General features: G+C 44.9%; 2 protein-coding genes across 5 annotated transcripts in view; one reads left to right on the top strand and one right to left on the bottom strand.

The window, feature by feature from the left end:
* The window catches only part of LOC128303800 (protein phosphatase 1 regulatory subunit 12A), a 64,987-nt gene that overhangs the window by 30,342 nt on the left and 12,132 nt on the right, over positions 1-22,513 (bottom strand). The gene's annotated exons all lie outside the window — the stretch shown is intronic.
* On the top strand, positions 16,315-17,782 carry LOC128303801 (putative odorant receptor 92a). The gene is made up of 4 exons (XM_053040867.1): positions 16,315-16,633; positions 16,717-17,384; positions 17,453-17,608; positions 17,677-17,782. The coding sequence occupies exons 1-4, from the start codon at positions 16,315-16,317 to the stop codon at positions 17,725-17,727; spliced, it is 1,194 nt and encodes a 397-aa protein (XP_052896827.1). The 3' UTR covers positions 17,728-17,782.

Raw genomic sequence — 22,513 nt, 5'->3', positions numbered from 1 at the left:
TTAATTATAATCACGTTCACTTTACGGACAAGTAGCAATAAAGCACCACACTTGATGTGAGTGCCATTCCTGTGGTCGCGTTCTAAATAGAAATCCTCCCCCCTTTACAACGTGTCACGCCGCGCGATCGGATGAGGGAATGAATGAAACGTTGTTACGATGAGGTCATTGACCGTCCGTTGTAATAGACACGAGGGAAAGATGCACCCAAAGTGATGCTCTGCAAAGATATGTAGGTCAGTACAGGCAGTTACGATTTTATGAAAATATCGTACTTTAAATTAATTTTATTTAAACAATATTTTGCTAGCATCGAGCAAGAGTTCCCACTAAAGAAGGTTTACCTTATAATACACCGAAAACCAAGCCACCACGCATCGCATGAATAGTAATAGCGTGTGCACAATGCACAACCACTTTAATTGACGATTGATATCTTACGCCGGGGGACGTTGGCTCGTAAAAACACGAAAATCATTTCAAAAGCATTACGAATAAAATACCAATCGCTACACGATCCTCGGCACCGTGTTCCAATCAGTATCTCACCAAACCAATACGGCTGGGAGAGCGTTCGGACACATGCCATAAAACGGCCAAATTTACGAGCTAATTTGACCACTTTTGGTCACTGCTGCTATCGATCTCGATAGCTTTTTGGGAGCTACGCTTTATTTCAATCACGTTTCCCGAACGAAAGCAAAAAGGTGCTGTAACTGAGTCGTGCTGTTTTATGTGCATTATGAATATCCCCCGGCCCAGATCACATCGTACAATCGGTGTTTGTCCAAGGTGTGCTAAACATTCGGCACACTCTTCCTACACAGCAGCTGTCGAGTGGAGAAAGACACCTGGGGATGGCAAATGGTGCAATTTTTTGTTTCGCAAATATTCCAGTAGCTGAAAACTCCCAGGGAACCTAGTGCGAATCGGGAACCACTTCATATCAATCGAATCGGGAGTCGATACCTAAGCACCTTCAATATTTAAGCCTTCACCTTCCACAGTCCACTGGTTTGGAACCGCCACAGAAGGTTGCCTCGGGCAACCCACACACCCATAAAAAGCACGCGTCAGGTCGGCTTAACAGAGCTATTTGTCGTACGCTATCGGGGAGAAAAGTGTCTTGCTTGAGCACCGACTAAGAACTCCAGCAGTCGTAGGGATCCGTGGAGTTCGATATGTTGCCCACCCGAGATCGATAGGCACACGGTAGCATTGGAAGATTTATAACGAATTGCCAACGGTCTCCGGGCGGGTAGATTTCGGACAGACATATACAATATGGCGTGGCAGTCGCGCACGTCGATCGTTCTGTCACAACGTATTTTTCGCACAGTAGCTCGCGCACTCGCGCTTGTCCGCTGATCGTTTACTCGTGCTCGATCAGTAGCTCCGTACACGGTATGTCCCGCACCAGACGAAGTTATTTCTACACTCGTAGCGTTAAACTGCAAATTGACAGATACGCTGGTGTGCCGAAATTGACAAGTCGCAGCAAACGGAGCCCGACCGCTTAGAGGATAAACCTCTCTGGAATGTCGACAATGTCGTCGATATTGTTCTGATAGTTTTCGCTACTTTAAAACTGCTTCGTGCTCGGAGAATTAATGTTGCCGGTTGCTGTAGGCAGATTCCTAAGGTGTCTTTGATATATTTTATGTTTCAGTATCTATGATTCCTATGTATGATGGATGATTTAAAAGTTCTAAGGAGTGAGTTGATTCATATCTCCAAGAAGAATATTTGTCGTTTTTTGGCGATTTCACAGAGAATTCAATCATTCAATTAAGATTTAACTCTTCAGGGCGACCTTCAACTCACGATTGGAATTGTTAGTTAACTCTGGTGTGAGTTTACTCAATATTTAATTCTTCACGGCGATCTTCAACTCATGAGTTAAATCCTAAGTTAACTCTTAAGTGAGTTAACTCGGGGTTTCTAATTCTACAGAAAAACCCTCTTCATTCTTACTTTTTAGCTCCGCATTAAATCCTTGAAAGAAATAAAATTTTCCATCTCTTTTAAAAACATTGCGATCAGCTCACTAAGCTCACTCAAAAATTGTACAACCTTTTCTTCTCATCATCAAACCCCTAACCGCGATGCAAGCTTAAGCTCCGTCTCATTTTGTGCGAGCACACGAAACTCTAAGCAACATCGTCCGCAAATATGTGTATCGCTTTACACCGATTAGGGAAGCCGGGTGTGAGAGTTTGGTGCCATCGTGCCGAGCACGCACACACACACACACCGACCCCGTTGGCGGCCGGTTATCTTAAGCGGCTCCCAGTACACCTCGACTTTTTGTCGGAGCTATATGTGGTTTGCCACCAGCCCAGTTCACCGACTTTTATCGCGAAGATAAACACTTTTGACAGTTTGACAGTCGACCTCCGATGGTACCGCGCAGATCGCCCAACATCCCTATGTACCGCACTTGTTGTTGCTACTGCTGCAAGCAAAGAATGCACCGCCGGCACTGGGCTGCGCTGCAGACGAGACTGTCTTGTTTGCCCGTGGTATGACACTTTGCTTAGATCGACACCGTCCACCCGCTGGCTGGAAGTGCCGACCGGTCCACCAAGTCCACATTTGGCGTGGTGAAACTGGCGAGCTTCATAGCGATTTGCCGCGGCCACGAATGCCACCACGAGTAGGTCCTCTAATGATGGATGGATTTGTTTGGAATTCTTGCGTATCAATTTAAGCTTCGCGGTACGTGCAACGGCAAACAGTAAAGGGCCACTCTAACCAGCTACTAAACGCTGCATCGAATTGGGAAGGGGGGGGGGGATAGAAAAAAAAACGGAGGTGTATGAATTATGGAGTCCCCCGAACGAAACGCAACAAGGGAGAAAAAATAAATAAATAAACGCAAAACTGTCAGCTGACTGTCAGCTGCGTCAAAGGCACGGAACTTTGACAGTATCAATAATTAGATTAACTATCGCTAAACCGTGCGGGATAAGTTGTTTTGCGTTTTTGTTTCGTGGTAAGCTTTTGCCAAGCAGTGCACAAAACGGATCGCCGATCGTTCATAAATCATTAGACAACTCCATTATGAGCCCGAACTCGGTGATTGCAAATACGAGTGCGTATGTGTGTGTGTGTGGGAGGATCGCACGATCGAGTGCTCCGTAAAGAGTCTGCGCAACAAAATGGATGTTGCACACGAGGAAGTGTTGCAAAAGTACATAAACTATTGAATGGAATGTTTTTAATACAAAAAGAAGTCCAAATTTTTTAATTTTACGTACAAAATAACATTCGTCAGCATGGACGCAAAATGGAACCCAATTCCACAATCTGCCGATCGGATATTCAATGACAATAATTTAAAACCTCTACTTAAGCTAATTAACTGGCAAAACTTTTCGAGGTAAAACTTTGGTCGGAATTATGTATAAGCAAGATGAAAATTACCGTGACCGTAAGCAATAAGCGTCAAGCCTGTCCCGAATGGAAAACGATCCAACAAATCAGAGCATGAAAATTAACCTCCAAATAATTGCGACCACTGTTGTGTATGCGTGTGTGCGTGACAGACAAAATGGAGTGGAATTGGACGGGAAAGACTGCCGGGGAAGCCCCACACCTGTCAACCATTTCCAACCCAGTGTACGCAGGCAAGTCCAGAAATGCAGGGTTAATGCAGTGGACGAATTAACTATGCCCGATGTCGATTTATTTCTGCGCACTGCCGAATGTGCGCATACGCATCTGTATGCATAAATGCATTCGCAATGTAGCGAAAATACTCGCCAAAAAGGCAACGAAACGTCGTGCTGACATGAAACTGATTGTCCACTGGGGCGGATCTGATGCCACCGGAGAAGTAGAGGGACCGTCGTCAGCGGTCAGTTGATGAGGCTAATTTCTTCATTACTTATTTATTTCATTCCATTCATTATTAATGAAACTAAGTCAAGTGAAAGCTACAGTGTGTACGTACACGCGTGTGCGCGCGCGCGCATATTGCGCAAAGTGAAATGGCACAATGGCGGAGGGCGGGAATGACATGATGCCGGAAGAAGGAAGCAACAAATGGCACCCGGGAGGGAAAAAGGGGAAGCCTTCCACAAAAGCAAATGTCCCACACGCTGCTCGTCGCTGCATTTGCAATGAGATGAACTGTTTATTTTGCACCCAAAGACACACATGGAGACACCGTGACACAGTACGTGCGAGCGCGGGTGTGTTGCGCGTTAAAAAAATTGCATCTTAACGAAGTGAAATGTGACGAACAGTGTGGAACACCGGGACGTGTTAACACATATTTACGCATGGCGGTGGTGGTGTCGTTTTTTTTTTGGGACGTGAGGTACCGGCACCTTAATAATAACGAAAAACGCCAGAAAAGGATGTTTCAAAGATCTTTTGATTGTGGGTTTTTGCTTTGGATCGATTGTTTGAGTTCCTTCGTAAATTGCAGGGTTTGCCGCACTAGAGAAATTGTTAACTTAATTTGTTCTGTTGCATAGAAAACTTAGACAATCTCACAAAAACGACACTGAAAATCAAGGATTAATGAATCTTTCAAGGTTTAGACAATCTCACAAAAACGACACTGAAAATCAAGGATTAATGAATCTTTCAAGGTTTATGACTTCGAAGGAGTGTGTTCCCTACCCCTAAAAACCAGAGCAGTATAAACAATCTGGAATACACACGAGAAAGTTTGCTGATTGCAGCGAGTTCTTAACAACATAGTACAATTTAACAAATTTCATTATTGTAGCTCTTAGGAGTAGTTTGACAATCTGAGAGCTTCACAATCAACGTGATGTGTGCACGCCGGTTCAAATCACAATCAAACAAATTTTAGTTCAAACATGGATAAAAGTGAGACGAAGTCCCCTGCAATAAGGAAAGTCTTTCCAGTTCCTAACATATTACCAACCGGGGGCCTTATAATCTAAGCGAGAGCGGGTGTGTGGCATGAATTATTGATACCATACGTTTAATTCATTTTTTTTTTTCATCAGTGTTTGGATTTTTCCCGTACGCGCGGAAGCGAACGATTGACAGCGTGCGTGTGCGTGCTGTAATGCGTACTGTCCAACCTTTCCACCGCCACCGCCGCCGCTGGCTTGGGGTTCACCTTACATGTGTACCAATTTCTTTTTCCACCTTCGGACAACAACACCTTTTACATCATATATCACCGAATGCACATCTGCAGCGCGCGACACCACCATCGAGAGAGCTGCCTTTTGACGTTTATCGGTCAGTAATTTAACAAAAAAAAATAAAAACCGTACACACAAACGAACCATAACGGTTCGGACACCCGAAAAAGGGGAAAGTTGTCCGATACAGCGCAGCAGCAAAACGCTTGACGCGCATTTCCGCATGTTCGACACAGCCCGCTCCGATGCGTACACGCATGATCATTTGCGCCGAGGCACGTTTTGACTCTCATCACCTGCTCTATCTGCTGCTTCGGAACGGTAAAAGTGGCAAGCGGCAAACGTTACGCGCAAATATTTCGCGCGCAGTTTTTTTTATTCCAAGCCCTGGACAAACCCGGGCCCGGGGGTAGGCGAAATTATTATATGTCGATTGTTTGCGCTGGGGGGTCGGAATCATTAATCAATTCGGGCTACATTGGTTGGAGAGGTCTTTATCAGCCGTGTGGGATCGGCAAGTGTGGTTGCATTACGCTACATTGTATACCGCCAGCCGTCGGGGCAGCTTATGATCCGTCATCGAGACGGTGGTATATCGCAATTTGTCAGGAAGGATACTGTTCCACTGCCCCAGGGGAACGCTGGACAGAGCGTTCGTTCGTTTTGGCGTGGGAATAAAACGCAGACTGGCAACATAACATACCTCACACCCGTACGCGGCACGGTGACACTCGTTGAGTGTAATTTGATACGTTATCTTGCGATCAAAGCAGCACCGGGACGAGTGAACAATTCACCATTTGATTAATGACGGTATGCTTCCTACTTTGCGGCGCGCGATCGAGTACATCTCCGACGGAGGGCTCCCTCCTGTCATCGTGCGTCAAGCCATAATACAAATGTTGCTTTCGTCCATTCCGGGGGGAAGTGTTGCATTATTCGCAAATTCAGTTAGTGTGTTCTCGAAGTACCTTGTAATGGCTATCGCTTACAAGAGTAGCCGCTAGTAGCATGATATAAGCGAAAAAAACAGGATCAAGGCGATGATAAACTAAAATGAACACAGGGAAATACTTTTTTTTAATGTATTATCGTACAACATTCAACAACACCGTTCCGAAACAATTTCCTGATCCTGATTGTCGAAACACAGACACAGACACGACTTTTGATTTTTCCGACATAAAACACTGCTACAAAATTAATTTTTTCTACAATCTTTTTCTCTTAAGAAAGCACTTTAATCTCTTCAAAAGTTTATGTTTCGCTTCATAAGGGATCGTTTCATTTGTAACGATACCGACAATCTTTATTTCGCCATGTGTTCTTGCTAACACTTTCTTTTGCTCGCGCAGTTTCGTTTCATCAATCATCGGCCTTCTAAGCGTCTGTGACGGCTGGCGCCATGTCCGAGACAATTTCCATCATCACCAGTAGGAAACTGATACTACCACGAGACATGTTATGTGATCGAACATATTTAGGATGTGTGCTCATGACAGCAGCATGAGCGAGAAAGTATAAATATAGGACAATGGGTGAAGTTATCGCACAACATGTATGTACGGTAAGCCACTGCGAAACATAACTTCAAACCATAACTTTGGGAGATAAACACAAAGAAAACGGAGAATTAAAGATGGTTTTAAGGATGTTATTGTTATTGTTTTGTTTAATTATCAATTATTCATAAAAGTTTATGTTTTTATTTATGAAACTACATTTTTTTAACTTAAACCACTATTAAATTAAATGTAAATAAAAAACTTTTGGAAATACTATGTCCATATATCCCATTAAGTTTTTGATATGTTTAAAAAAAAAACAATCATGTCGCATTATAAACATAAATAATTAATCCTTTGAGGATGTTAACATTATCACTGTGATGTTTCACAATATTTAAACAAATCACAATAACAAACAACAGATTGATAAGCAATGAAACAACGGTCGGTTTTTTCCCCTTGTGCCAGGTTAGTTACAACTGATGCTACTGTCTGATAAGCCCAGATCGTCGACCAGAAATGTGTGTTTGCCGTTGAAATATCTTTTCCCCTTTCAGAACCTGCTGATAAAACATTTCCGACAATAAAGCATCCGCGTGGAATGGTCTAACAGTGGTTTACCTACGTTCACCTTCACCTTCACCGCACAAATCAGGGGTAAAGAAAATGGTTCAATAAACAACCGCGTTCAACCGCGAGCCCGATTGATGAAGCCATTGCGAAGTTCAATAAAACCAATCAATTGCCGCAATAAAACTTCTTGTATCACGCACCGACATAAAGAACATACTGTCGCCGGGAGTTCGGAGTGCGTGGAGGAAGGAAGCGGTTTCACTTTCCACAAACCCCCTTTAGACATCTATGGAAAAAAGCTTCTAATGTTCTGTGCAGAACCATCTTTAATGTGAGAATTAACCTAACCTATGCCCCCCATCGCTGCTGATAGCCGACTGCACTAAACGATATTCGTTTATGGGCCAACAACATGTCGGTACCGTACTGAAGTCAAGAACAACACACACTCGATCATTGTTAAACGTTCACCCGGGCTTCTCTCGCAGCAGGAAGCCAGCTGGACAAGAAAGAAAGTGAAATGTGCTTCACTCTAATGTCATCAGCCTCGGAAGAGCGCCACTGACATTTCCCGGGTTGCTTTCGTCCCTCGAGCGAGTCGTCTCTAACTCGGCAGTACGAATGTGATTAATGTGTCTATGGTTTTAATTGATAGAGCGCAAGAACTGGAAGGCAACAGCAAGTGACGCCATCGGTCCCGTGTGACCATCTTTGCCCGCAAGATATTAGTCAACCAACAGGCAATATTCGCCAGTGAGGGAAAGTGCATAACCGGCAGCAAGGAATGTGTAATTACTTATTGCATTTGGATTCGAGGGATGCCGGCAAGTTTATTTGTGGAAAAAATCAGCAAACAAAATTCTTTAAAAATATTTTGAAATTTTACACTAGAACTACCGGACCAGTCATTTTGATTGGAACGCTTCATTTTCATTACATTAATTGTTGAATTAAAATAATTTAACAATGGTTGTTGAATGACTGTTACATGTACTGAACTAAAAAACATATTTGAGGTTTTCGTTAAACAATTTTATGTAAAGTGATCATTGACGATCAGGAAAACGCTTAAAACGCTTAGTATTTCTGGTGTTCAATAAAAAAAACTTATTATTTCTACACTTCCTCCTTCCCTTTCTATCTTTTTTTCTCTCACTCCACCCCAAAAGCGCCCAAATTCAAAGTAGCTCGGTCATAGAAATTGTGCGCTAATTTTTCGCTTCCATGCTCCCAAATAATGGTTCACCACCAGAAACCCCCAACAAAACTGAAGATACGGTCACGATTTTACGAATCAAAAAAGAAAAAAAAACACCCAAAACTGAAACCAATCTCAACCATGCGCAAAAAACATAACGTTTCGTTTCTTGCCGCAAATACGTATCAAAGGCACGTGTTTTGGGCAGCAAATAAATACAGGAAACCGGCAATAATAAAGCACCGGTATACGTTGGAGGGGCCGATCTGGTTCCGAAAAGCAACACGTTCCGGAGCAAACCCCGCAGGAGAAATCAAAAGAAAAACTATCTAATAATTATGAACCAAAAAAAAAGTGTGACATTTTCTAGGAACAAAAAGCGCCAACATCAAAAAGCACAAATAAGCACAGAAGGCACCCCCCAGCTAATCATTGCCGCCTTTCGACACCTTGGGTGAAAGTATTTCTCGTGTATTACGCTTTCTTGCCCGGCACACGAGCGTCTCTCCCCTTATGTGCGTTAAAGCGTTTTTTGTTGTTGCTGTTGATCTTCCTTTTTGGTACAAGCCGGCAAGCATTGCGGCGCAAAAAGGTGGCTTGTTACCGTTGTTAAATAGGGCTATGGTGAACAGCAACAACAGCAAACACACATAACGATCAAATAAACCGGGAAACAATACGAACCGGCAAGCACATCAAAGACGCTACGCTGACGCATGGTCCTAATTCGCATGCTCGGGCGTGCGCAAAGCCATCTCCGGCGCAAAGAAACTGCATTCCATGCGAATTGTTCGCTTCGTTCCGGTGGTTCGTGCGGTCACAATTTAAAACGCATCAACCTTTTTCTCTTTCGATTTCAACTATTTTTGGACACGGCACATGGCAACTAGTACACGTTCAAGTTTAGAGCTACGAAAAACTTTTCATATTATAAGATTTAGTGTTAACACTAAAACTACCGGACCAACCAGTTTGACTGAAACGCTTCATTTTTATCACATTCATTGTTGCGGGCAAACAATTCTACCATAGTTGATGCGTGACTTTTACGTATCTTTACTTAAATATGAACTCAAAAACGTATTACTACATAATCCAAATCTTCGAAACTATTCGTAAAGTGACAACCAATAAAAAACGCTTAAAACGCTTGATAGTTTAAGTGTTAAGACATAAGATCGCTTTGGGAATCTTCAGGAAAATAACAATGTGATAAACTTACAAATTATGCTCTGCGCATCACTCTCGTAATAAAGAGTGACTTCATTTCGACCAGAAGACAATAACAAGCCTTGAATGGTTGAACGAGAGTCATAATCACAAGAGAAATTATGAGTTGTCGCTCATATCTCATATCATACATTATATTGGTTCATGGTGGCGTGTTATTCAATTCAATAAACTTCATTTCATACTTCGTCCAACTAAAAAGCTGACTTCATCTTCAAGAATTGGCTGGAACTATTTCAAAGAATTCTATTATTCTAGCGTTATGCAAGGTTAGATTGACTAAAAATTATCTTATTATGGATTCTCTTCTAATTGGGGACCAATTTACTTAATATTGTCTTCTTCGTTTTCTTTTTTATCAAAACAACAAAGTCATGAGGTCTAGAGGCCCGCCATTTCTGACATAATTTCTCTTTCATTTACACATAGTCAATTTTGCGTACGAGGGAATAATCGGGATGGGATTTTGGACCAGTCCTGTCGTGTGACAGACCGGTGGTGAATGCTACTACATAACATCATCAGCACAACCAATTCGTGCGCAGAATTCGAAGTCGAAAACGTGGCTCTATTTAGACACCAAACTCCCAATATTCTATACCCAAAGTGGAATCGCTGTGGAGATGGCGGCGATGCGACACGTTGGACCTTTTTGATCCGGTACCGCCACACACCGCACAGTCGGGTGAAACTAAACTCGGCGACAAATTAATTTCGTGCCACACAATTTGCACTAACTCATTTTCGTTTGCGTGCACTTCCGCCCAGCAAACGTGGTTGGTTGCGGTGGTGTGTACTCTGCCTTGCCCAGCCAGCGTTCGCCCGTGGAAAGAAAGAACAAGTCGTTGATCGGTCACGATTCGATAAGCCACAGTAGTGGGGTGGTACGACGACATTCGGCAGCGGCCGGCAAAACGCAAAGATTATTTCCTGCTTGTCAAATTTTATACTTTATTATCGCCCACGTTTTTAATTCCAGACCTGGAGAACGAACATCCGCGAGACGACCGCTCAGTCAGTCAGTCAGTCAGTCACATGCCACACACATGGTGGCGGTTGCCCTAATCTTACACCACACTTTTCGCAACAGGCTCTTTCCCCACTCCAAGCCAGAAAGCTGCCAGACCATCACCAATTAAAGCATACGATCCCACGCGTCGTGGAAAAGATTCTGTAACTATTTATGTTTACAATAACCCGGGGTACAGGCTTGAGGGTTCAAATGGTGTCAACAACATGAGACATGCTGTCGATACATTAGCGAGGCGGAGAAAAAACACACTTTTATTTACAACATTTATTAATTTATTGGACTCATCTTGCCGTACGCCACAAGCTCGTTTCGCACCCAGAACGCGGAAAAGATGTTCCATTATTGAAGACCAGTAGTGGGGTCTTCATATTGTACAAATCTTTTCCTCTCCCTTCACAAAGCGCAACCGAACAAAGCAACTAATTCTTCACGCTTTTACAATCCTCCCGGCTTTTTGCCACCATGTTTTTGGAAGGTTTGGTATCGTAAGTCCGATCTCGGCCATCTGATAAAAGGCACGTGATGAAAAATGCAAACCATCTCCAACATCCGATGAGAATGACTCTCCGGGAGCACCCTCGAAACCATGGGGCCTTTGCGTACCACCACGCAAATCGGGCCGAAAATACAAAGCTACACTTTGATCTGTGCGCGTCTTCCCCATAAAAGCAGAAACGATGACAGTGTCGAAACTTATTTTATTCAAATTATTCACACCACCCATCGGGGGCCGGGTGGGGGTGGCTTGATGGTGGCCAGAGTAAGAACAGCGCGCTTATTTTTATGAGACACTTTACGCGGCGGGATAAAGATAACCCGAAGAATGGCTACTTGAATGGGATCATTTTGACGCACGTTCAACGCTCCGCATGCAGAATTGTTTATTGCCAAACGGAAGGTACGCTATATTCAGGGAGAAATTATTGAGGAGTTGCAAAATCACTGTGTACCTTACCGTTACCACCTTAGTGTGCAGAATAAAGAGGGATTTAAAGGACATAAATTTCAACCTTATTCCAAAACGAGACGATACATAAATATGGACATTTAATTAATCCAATCGTTAGGAATGGGCCGTCTTTTGTACATTCTTCCCACCTACGGAATGGTCGCATCATCGTCACCCCACACCTGTGGGATGCTTTGGGAGCGTTACTTCCAACAGTGCCGACCACTCATAACTGACCAGGTGCACACACACCAAACTTACGCCGTAAATGGGGATCAGCTAATTCTCAACAACTGGGGCAATTTATTATGATATTACAACCTACCCGTGTGTGTTTGTCACCATTTAGGTTCTTCCGAAGCGGTTGATTCAATTGCCACCAACGTCCGGGAGGTTTAACCGTACAGGCGTGCGTCACCATCGCAACCAACCTCTCCCCTTTCGCAGGTTAAATCCCGTCTGTCAGTTGAGGGACCGCTGATCGCTTTCCAACACCCAAGCGATCGGAGCATTGCATCTTAGATCATAAACCTGCCCGGAGGCGTTACCATCGATCGTGTGCAAATATTACAGGCGAAAAAAGAAGGGTCTGTGTGTACGTGCGAGTTTGGAGGAAACCTAGAATTGGTTAATGCCCACCCGAAGCACCGCATCGGGTGATGATGACGAAGATCGGGATCAGCTGTAATTCCCTTGTCTGAACTAGTGATGGGAATAGCGACTCTTTTTGTTGAGTTGACTCTGAGTGAATGAGTCGTTATAGTGAGCCAACTCGATTAGCGACTCTTTTGAGGGAATAAAAATTGGTACAACACAACACACAAACGTATAAGAAAAAGGTCTTTTATCCTACTCATTCATTACCAACGTTTACGCATTAACAAATACTTGGTAATTATTTGGATACTACTGATAATTTCCAAGACGATTTTAAAGAGTAAACATATTATACGAACAAACAAGATTATAACTCTATTGTAGTAACCAAATAAAGCTAATTTAGCGAAAAATCATTATGTAATTGGTTTTCTGACGACGGATGACATAACGACGACAAATATTTGAAAACCTCCCAAACGGTGCAAAATGCTCAAACTAATTCAAAAATATTTTGTTTATTATTTTCCCTACAGCGAACATTTCAATGTTCGCTCATTTTCGGTGCAACTTGCTCACTTATTACTCATGAGTGAATAAAACCAGTTGTGGTGAACGCTCATGAGTGAGTAAAACAAAAAAGAGTTGTTAAAACTTTATGTGACGAGTGAGCGCAACTCCCTCACTAGTACGTTTCAACTCACTCACTCACTCTTTCTCACTCTTTGCCCATCTCTAGTCTGAACACACATTTAGTGAACGGTTGCCGAACGAACTGTTCCAGTCATTCGACGAGCGCATCCAACGATTCGCACAGAGATGAAAGAGAAGCGAGGGCCACACAAACGGGTGTTTCAATACGTAGCAGAAAAATCAATCCGCTTAGTCACACCTTGCAGCAGCCGCCCTGTGCTCTTCTAGACTTTAGCCAGTTCCCAGCTAATTACGTCGTTTGCGAGTACCGCATTACCGCCCAGCCACCGATTCCACACGGGTTAATCTCCGCTCCAGGGTTATGTTTTGCTTTGCGCTGGGAGCACTCCTCATCATACTGACCGACCCCTTCCATTCCTTCACCCATGTTGAGCGTGTCACCAGACACACACACCCGGCGGAAGCTTGTCATCGTCTTCCGCCCACACTTGGGGAATTTTGCCCACCAAGCGGGTTGGGAGAGAGCTCACCGTAAACCCAGACTGCAGGTACGATTTGGGGTTAAGAATCGCACGAAGAACAGCAAAAACCATGCTGCAAAATGAGATCCATCTTGCTCGCACAGAATGGGCTGAAACAACCAATGTGCTTTTAATTGCCACACTTAATTCGTGCAAAAAAACAAAACACTCAAAAATCGAAATCTTTTTACCAAAAACCCGATGCTCATGTAGACGAATCTTAAACTTTTATTACCCAGGCCCAAGAACATCAGATCCACATCTAACGACCACGACTGCCGGGGTAATTTCTGCAAATTTGTTAAAGGCAAATATCTCGCACATCTTCTGGTCAGAATGAATAATTAAGCTATTATTAGCGAAGAGCGTGAAAGCACCGGCAGACTGGTGCAAAGGAACGCATACATATTGCCCCAAACCAAAGACTCATTGGGGGTGCAACGCGGGTCGTGCTCTGTTTTTGGCGCTCCTATCTCCAACGTCCGCGCAGGCGACTTCAACGACGTCGGCAGTATGAAGCAGAATCGATTACGTCAGGGCGATAAACAGAGATGTTGCTGCTACATTCCCTCGATTCCTGTGGGAACTCGTTGAACGATACGATACGATGGTGGGTTGTACGTCAAACTGACGCGTTCTATTTACTAAAGGCTTAAAGATGTAATAGTTCCACTGGAATATGTGTCACACACCGGGTATTATCTAAAATAATCAACATTGCTTTGATAACCCTCATATCACATCAAAATATGGCCATTTATGCATCCAAATATTGAAAGAGTTATTATCACAGAACAAACCCCCAAAGGTGCCTCAATAATACTACCCCTTAGATAGAGGAGGAGAACCTGCGTAATAACATAATCATACTAATTCTCGACACACATTGCGTGATAGAGCTATTTGGCTCCATAAATAATTGCTTTATTCAAACCTAACTGCGATGGTCCAAACGAGCGCTGTATGTGTGACATAACGGGCGTTACACGCAGCAGTTCCAAACTGTTCGTTCGCGCAGTATCAAACCATCCCTCGAACGCATTATCAAACAATGTTCCGACGTCTAACGAACAGGCTCGCGCAACGGCAAAACTATCGGGCCGAACCGTCTGACTACACCGTAATGCCGCTCGGACTGCGGCTGCTGGAATACTCGGGACTTTGGGGTGATCCGAGACGTAAGCGTTCCTTCGCGCTAATGCTGATCGGTACGGTACTGCTGCTGATCGTGCCGAAGGTTGTGCTGGGCACGGGAAGTGATAGTTTCGATTCGATCGCGCGCAGTACGGCCGAGTTTATCTTCTGCTACAACAACTACCTCATGATGGCAATCTTTGCCATCCAGCGGAAACCGTTCGAGCAGCTGATCGGCACCGTCCAGCAGCTGTTTGACAAGTGTAAGTGTTTGTTTCACCCTCCCTTTCTGGTGACATTAGCTTCTCTCTTTCTCTCTCGTTTTGCATCTTGATCCGTTGATCGTAGATCGAAGCAACCGGCGGCATGCGATTGCCAGCGAGTACGTGGTGTTCGTCAATCGTCAAATAATGCACTACAGCCGACTGTACATCATCGTGCAGGGCGTGTACTTCCTGATTTTCAATTTACTACCAGCGTTTGTGACGTACCATGCGTACATCACCGCCAACGGTTCGACCACGGTTGAATTTCTGCTGCCGGTGGAGTCACGGTTCTGGTTCATGGACATACGTCACAGCATAGTGGATTACACCATCTTCTCCATCGTCGCCTGTCCGGCATTTCTGTTCACCGCGTATCTAACGGTGGTCAAGGGATTAGTCTTCATCGGCATCATCGTCTACAATACGCTGCAGTACCAGCTCGTTCGGAAATCGATCCAGCAGCTGGCCACGCTCGATCCAACCACGCGCCAATTTCGTAACCATTGGACCGAAATCGTGGACCTGCACGGAGTCGCAACCAAGTGTACGAAACTTCTGGACAGTGTGCTCAACTTGATGCTGCTGGTGCAGTTTACCAACACCGTACTTATGTGCTGCCTGTTCCTGTTCTACATCTCGAAAGTACGCTTCCGTCCCTGCTAGCGCTCGGAGACATACGTTAATTCCTTTTCCAAAAAACTTTACACTAGAACGTCAACTCCGGTGCGGTCAACGTGTTGCTCCTGTTTCTGGCACTAACGGTGGAAAATTTGTGCTTCTCGTACTTCGGTAACCGATTATCGACCGAGGTTTGTTGAGATCTTTAAAGATATCACCTCCAACTCGGGGTAAATGTTATTCGCGCTCTACTTTGCAGAATCTTGCCGTTGCCGCAACGATTTATAACACCGCCTGGTACAAATATCCAGCGTCTTTGCAAAAGGAGTTCCAGCTGATGATTCGCCATGCTTCCATCCCTCGGGGTATTACGGTTGGGAAGTTCTACATCGTGGATGTGGCTTCGTTTGGACAAGTAAGTACAGACAGAAATAATAATTGTTTTCCATCAAAATTAACATCTGATTCATATCTTTATTCCAAACATTTAGCTTTCGAGAATGATATTCTCATACTATCTTATTCTTAAAGAATTGTTTTAGAGATAGAGCAACAACACATTCTATATGCCTTTTTTTCGTTTTCATTTATGGACGAGATAATCAAATGTTTTCCCCGCAAAGGGGGTGTTGAAATGTCAACCACTAATCATAATCTGTCCCTCGCATGCATAATTAATGTTGCTATCATAGCCGTGCGGAACGATTATCAAAACATCGTGTCGTGCGTAAATATAGGTCTCAAATATTACAAATTATTAGGTGAAATAATACCCCCCGGAACGGGAACACGCCCATCTCATTAGTAGATGTAGTAAGCGTTAAGAGTACGATGGCTTCAAACCTGGAGACATTCTGGTGCGACAGTACGCTACTGTACGTGCAACATTAGACCTCAACCAATGGCGCATATCCTCACCCGAACTGCGGCGGACAACTTCTGCGTGATGCCGTACAATCTGCGTGTGTTTGCACTGCTCGGGCTCTGGGGTGATCGGCGAAAGCTGTACCGGTTGTACGTACTGCTGCTGGTTGCGTTCGCGGTCATCATCTACCCGAAGCCGGTGCGCATCTCCGACCGCCATCCGCTCGAGTCGATTGTGCGAAGCGTAGCGGAGCTTATCTTTGCCGCGCTCTGCTACCTGACGATCATCATCCTGGCCATCAAGTCGGAACCGTTCCGGCAGGTGATTCGTAAGCTGGAGCAAGCATTGGCGCTGTGTACGTGCCGTAAGCTAGCGACTCACAGCCCCACCCCCCCCCCCCCCCCCTTTCTAATGCATTCTCTTTCCCGCCGTACGCAGTTCGGGATAGGAACGACCAGTGCAGTGAGCTGATCGTCGACGTGAACGTCAGCATCCATCGGTTTAGTTTGTGTTATGCAAAGCTTCACCTACTGTACGCACTGCTGTTCAATGTGGCACCGCCGGTCTATAACTATCCGCACTATTTCCTGCAATCGATGTTACCGTCGGCCAACCGGACGGTGGAATTTATGCTCCCGCTGATGCAGGACCTGTACGGGCTGGATCTGCGGCACAATATCGCACACTACACCATTTCGTGGCTGTCAATCACACCATTCTGTGCCTTTTTCACGCTGATCGTCTGGTATAAAGGGACACTGTTCATGCTGATCCGGTACAATACGTTGCTGTATCAGCTCGTCAACCAGCTGCTGCAACAGTACGCGTTTGGAGCTGCTGGTCTAAACCTTGGACAGAAACATGACCGATTGAAGCGTATTGTTGAGCTGCACTTCCGTGCGATCCAGTGCACTAAGCTGCTGGACAATGTGCTTGGCTTAATTCTACTGATCCAGTGCGTGGGATGCTTGCTGCTGCTCTGCCTCATACTGTTCTACGTCACACGCAATCAAAACCTCAACGTTATCAATGTTGGCGTACTATTCGCTTCCATTTTTATCGAGATGATGTGTTTCTCGTACCTCGGTAATCAACTTACGGAGGAGGTGAGAACGTCTTATAGGCTGGCAAGCCCAAAGAATAAGAATTCTGACCTCTTTTTTTACGCTAACAGAATGCCACCATCAGTAATTCCGCGTTCAACTGCCGCTGGTATGAGGAACCGATCGTGATACGGAAATATTTTCTACGGATCATCTTACAGGCAGACCGCAAGGCAACGATAACGGCGGGCAGGTTCTACAACGTTAACATTGTGACATTTGCGCAAGTAAGTAGTCGTCGTGCATCGTTCGGTTTCTCCACATGGCATCACCAGCTCCGACACTCTAATTGCAGCTTATTAAGTCGTCCTATACGTACTACATGATAATGAAGAAATTGTTCTAACGCAACATTGTCGCACCGCAGCAAAATGAAGGACGCAATAGCAGTGAAACATGTTCACCGAATGCTTTGTTGTACAGCTTTCGAATAAAATGCTCTCCAAAATGTCGCAAGTCGCAGTTCACAATCGCGTGGAGTAAACCCTTTTTCGCCAGCTCGATCATACACCACGAATCAAACAGTTGATAAATGATGGTAAATGAGGTAGAACACCACCATCTACCCCTTGAGTAGTTGTTGCACGTGTGCAACTTTGCTCGCCCACACCGAACGCAGACGGGGCGCAGGTGATGAGAGGTTGTGATAAATATACTGACCGATCGACAACCTCAAGAATTCGGTCCGGAATTCCACGTGGGTTGACCGGTCGTGCATATATACAATGCGCGTCCGTTGGCATTCGGGGCAGCGTAATGTTACGTGTTTTCCAACCAACCGAAAAAGAAAAACAAAATACATCAAACCCGGCACACGGGAAAGTCTATGTGTCACCTCGTTTAAATTAGATCACAAACCGCTGGCGATCATACGCGAACATTTCAATTATACCGAACCGAAAGAAAAGCGGTGATGGAAGGGAAAAATTCTTGGAATGTGCCTATATACATTTGCATACACACACGCACTCACACACACATACAAAAAAAAACGAGTTTTCCCTGGGGCCGATATTTGGTCGGTGGAATTGTCTGTACAAGTTCAATTAAATTTTCCGTACCGAATCGGTAAACACCCCGCCGGAGAGTAATTTGTCTTTCTCACATCGCATCGCTTCACACAAAAAGACGCACGGCAAATAATAAGCTGCCGTGGTCGCGCCGAGAGAAGAAAAATGGAACGCCCCGTTCCAGAATGGTCGTACTACAAAAATCAGCCACATTCACGTGCGTCCAGGCAAATGGAAAACAGTTGGCAGAAATGCTGTGCTGTGCTAAAGGGAGAAGCAAAGAAAAAAGCAACCTTCATCCCTCACACAACATCCATTTGCACCCGTTCTTCTTCCACCGGTGGCACGCCAGTTTTCCCAATCCCCATTTGTCTGCCCCACACCACCAAAGCAATATGGTGTCGTTCCCTCCCCTCCCAAGAAGATGGATACCGTTTCCTCGCAGATCTATTTCAATCGAATTTTCTTCGCCGAATGTCGAAACCGGCTCACCGCGTGCGTCATCATTCCGCCGAATGGGATGAGAATCTGGAGCGAAAACCGATTATGGCCATCCTCGATGGTCTTAATTTTCCATTTTCCATGGAACGCTCTCTGGGGGGCAATGCAGGGGGGTTCAGGATGGCGGTGTTGTGGTAGATGAGCGGGAGCAAATTTTCCTATCGTTAAAACGTTTTCCCAACGCTTATTTCGGCCATTATTCGAGGCGCACTTGGAAAGGGCATGTGTGTTTTTGGGAGTAACTTGGGCAAAAATATGATCCCTGCACCAATCGAAAGTATGTTGAGCGTGGAAAGTCTAATGTACAACCACTTTAAAGCAAGCATTTAATCCGACTTCTTTCAATGGAATTCAACACCATAACCATTCCAATATACACAGGCTACCAACGTTATACTCAAGACACTTTTCATGAGGAAATTTTCTATAAAAACTTGAAATCAGATGCCCTGATGCTCTTTAAACGATTTGCGTGACTTCAAACCGTGCAGCTGTGGTCAAACTTTTGAATTATCCGTTCCCCGTTTTTGTAACTGTCCGTCATGTAATTTCACTTTTCATTCGACCGGGCGCACATCGTCCATCGTGCAAGATTTCCCCCACGGGCTCCACCCTGCGGCACATATGGTGGCTAGGAGAATAGAAGTGCAAATTACCGATCCTATCCGTACCTCGCGTCAAGACGGCTGTGGAGGGCTGATGAGAAAACCGCGCATCACACCATTGACGACAAACGAGGAAAACGCGCAGCAGCACCGGCGAACGTGGTCGCTCTCGCGCGCTGCTCTGTTGCTTTCCGCTCGAGGTATTTTTAGAAGCTCTTGCCAACCGACCCCAAGCCAGACTCCGGGGCCACCGGGGTACGCACGCAACCAGACGAACCGGGGCCCTGGATGGAGGATGTATTTTTCTTCTGTGGAAGAAGGAGGGAAGTATCGGGCCGAGGGCAACAATGACAGCGAGATGACTGCTGCAACCATCAGCGCCCAAACCCGATGATGGTGTGGTCGTGGTAACGCGCGCGCTCAGCATGATCGAGGGTGGCAGTACTTACTAGACCGGGAGGAGGAAACACACTAGCCCGGTAGTGCCTAGTAGAAGGCACTGTCGAGCATCATCCACACCGCGTTCTGACGTAGCACAGCACAGATATTGATCGCGCTCGCGCTTATTGTAAACCGCAGACAACTCCACCGGGGTTGTGATGAAAGATTTTGTGCCGCTAGTGCCGTGGTGAAGCGTAATTATGGGTCTGTTTCTTCGACGCTACGGTTGTGTGTATGTGCGTCGCTCGGAAATCGAACACCGCGTCGCAACGGAAATGGACCAGAACGCTCTAGCGTGGCCCGAGCGCGCCTAGGTGTACCCGCAAAACACGGAGGCTCTCCAAAAACCCCCCCCCCCCCCCGGTACACCGTCGATAATTTAGAACAAAATGGCAGCAAAGCGGCTACTAGCGCCGAACGACGCACGTGGATAGTGTAAGCGCGGGCAAACGCGATCCGAAGATCTCCTGGGTCAATCTGTGTTGGCCTTACGATCGTTCGAGTTGCTGGTGGCTGCATAATGAACCATCTCTCCTTCCCGCTCCCACTGGCTTCTGGCTGGCTATTTCGCTTTCGCTTTTTTTCTCTCTCGTACCAGAACAGTTGTCAATCAATTGCTTTAATAATTGTTGACGTTAATTAAAGCTTATTAAATTATGTGCTGCACGCAGCGCTACCCGCTACGGGGTGCGTGTGTGACAGAGAAGTTAAAGGAAGCTTCCGTACACGCTGGATCTCTTACAATGCGACAGACAAAGACCGTTAATAAACGTGTTCTGATGGATGTCATGCAACAATTCATTCCAAGATTCCTAGACCTTTGTTTAGACAATTAGCTTGAGGTTGCTGTTTGCGAAACCTCAGTCTGAGTTTGAGTTTACTTACTTACGTCTCTGACGCATGCTATGGGAGTCTTCAAAACTAGAGATGGGAAATTTAATTCCTTTCAAGGATTTAAATACGAGTTAAAGAGTTGGAATACAGATTTAACTCTTTAACTCACTCTTACGTAGAGTTAACTAACGGATTAACTCTTCATGGATACCTTTGACTCACGCTTTAAAATAATAGTTAACTCTGGTGTAAGAAAAACCCCGAGTTAACTCGTGATTTAAATAGTGAGTTGAAGATCGCCATGAAGAGTTAAATCCTGAGTTCACTCACACAAGAGTTAACTCATGGTTTAAATCGTGAGTTGCAGATCGTCATGAAGAGTTAAACCTTAAGTGTTTTGAATGATTCCATTCTCTGCGAATAAGTGAAATTTTAAAAAATACCAAAGCTCTTTTTGGATATTTGAATTACTTCACTCGTTAGAAAGATTTAAATCATTCATTCATTCTGAAATCACTGTGCACATTGCTATTCTACATCGCGCACGGTCGAGTGCCATTGTTAGGCGAACGCATCAACGCCATCACTCTATCTCAGTTTATACTTATTTTGCCTCCTCTCATGTGGACAACCCAAAAGGACTTTACGGTCTGGGTCGTCTGGTGTCATTCTCATGACGTGATCAGCTCACCGGAGCCTACCGAGTCTTATCCGCTGTATGACAGTGAGTTCGTCGTACTACTCTTAGAGCTCGCCATTTTAGTGGCTCCTTTTAACACTACGAGGCCAAAAATCCTTCTGAACATCTTCCTCTCGAACACGGCTAAAAGGGTTTCGTCAGTTTTGGACAAAGCCCATGGCTCAGAGGCATATGTGAGTACTGGAACTATATAACTTCTATATAGTCTCAGCTTTGTCAGGTGTTTTGAGTAGACAAGTGTCTTCAGACTGTAGAAAGTCTGGTTGGCAGCCTACACCCTAGCCGCGTATCTCTATGTTATCAGTGTATGCCAGGATCTGGACAGACTTATAGAAGTAAGTCGCCGATGGCCATTGCTAGCGATAGGTTGAAGAGTGGACAAGCTAAACCATCTTCTTGGCACAGATCCTTGAAGATAGCAATGATGTTGAGAATAAAACCTTCTCTCAAATACGACTCAACTTACAGAATATTTGTTTGTCATCCAACGTAAACCTGTTCATTTCATTAGCCTCAATGCAACATTGTTTACAGCACAAAGCAACATTTGCGTTTTCGCTAAAAACAGAAGCCCACAGCACCGCAGCACCGGAGTTACAACACAGCAGAACCCTTTGGCCGCGTAACGTTTGAACCAAAAAATCAACACACCTGACACGGTCGTGTTTTGAAACACTCTTGTCTCTTCGGATATTCTATGGCTTCTGCTTCTCACAGCACCCGAAGCAGTAGCGCGATGCGTAGCGATCACAGTCCATTTATTTACGTTTTTACCTTTCCTTGTGACCAATTTTAATCCAACGCTTGCTACCGAAGCATTCAGAGACACGCAATATCAACCAACAAAAAAAGGACTCTCCGAATGCTTCCATCACACTTCGGTGCGTCTACTGACGCGTTCAAAAAAAACAACAAAACAAAAAATCTCAACGGACCTCTGCAAGTCGAAAGCAAAACCACAAAAATGTATGCCAAAGTTAAATAATAATGCATGCAACACCCTACTGGAACAAACCGCGCGGGGCGGCCGGCAAGTTTCGA

Source organism: Anopheles moucheti, chromosome 3, assembly GCF_943734755.1.
Source record: "Anopheles moucheti chromosome 3, idAnoMoucSN_F20_07, whole genome shotgun sequence".
In the NCBI taxonomy this organism is placed as follows: Eukaryota; Metazoa; Arthropoda; class Insecta; order Diptera; family Culicidae; genus Anopheles; species Anopheles moucheti.
Note: the sequence above shows the minus strand (reverse complement) of the source record. Positions and strands in the feature narration are given on the sequence as shown.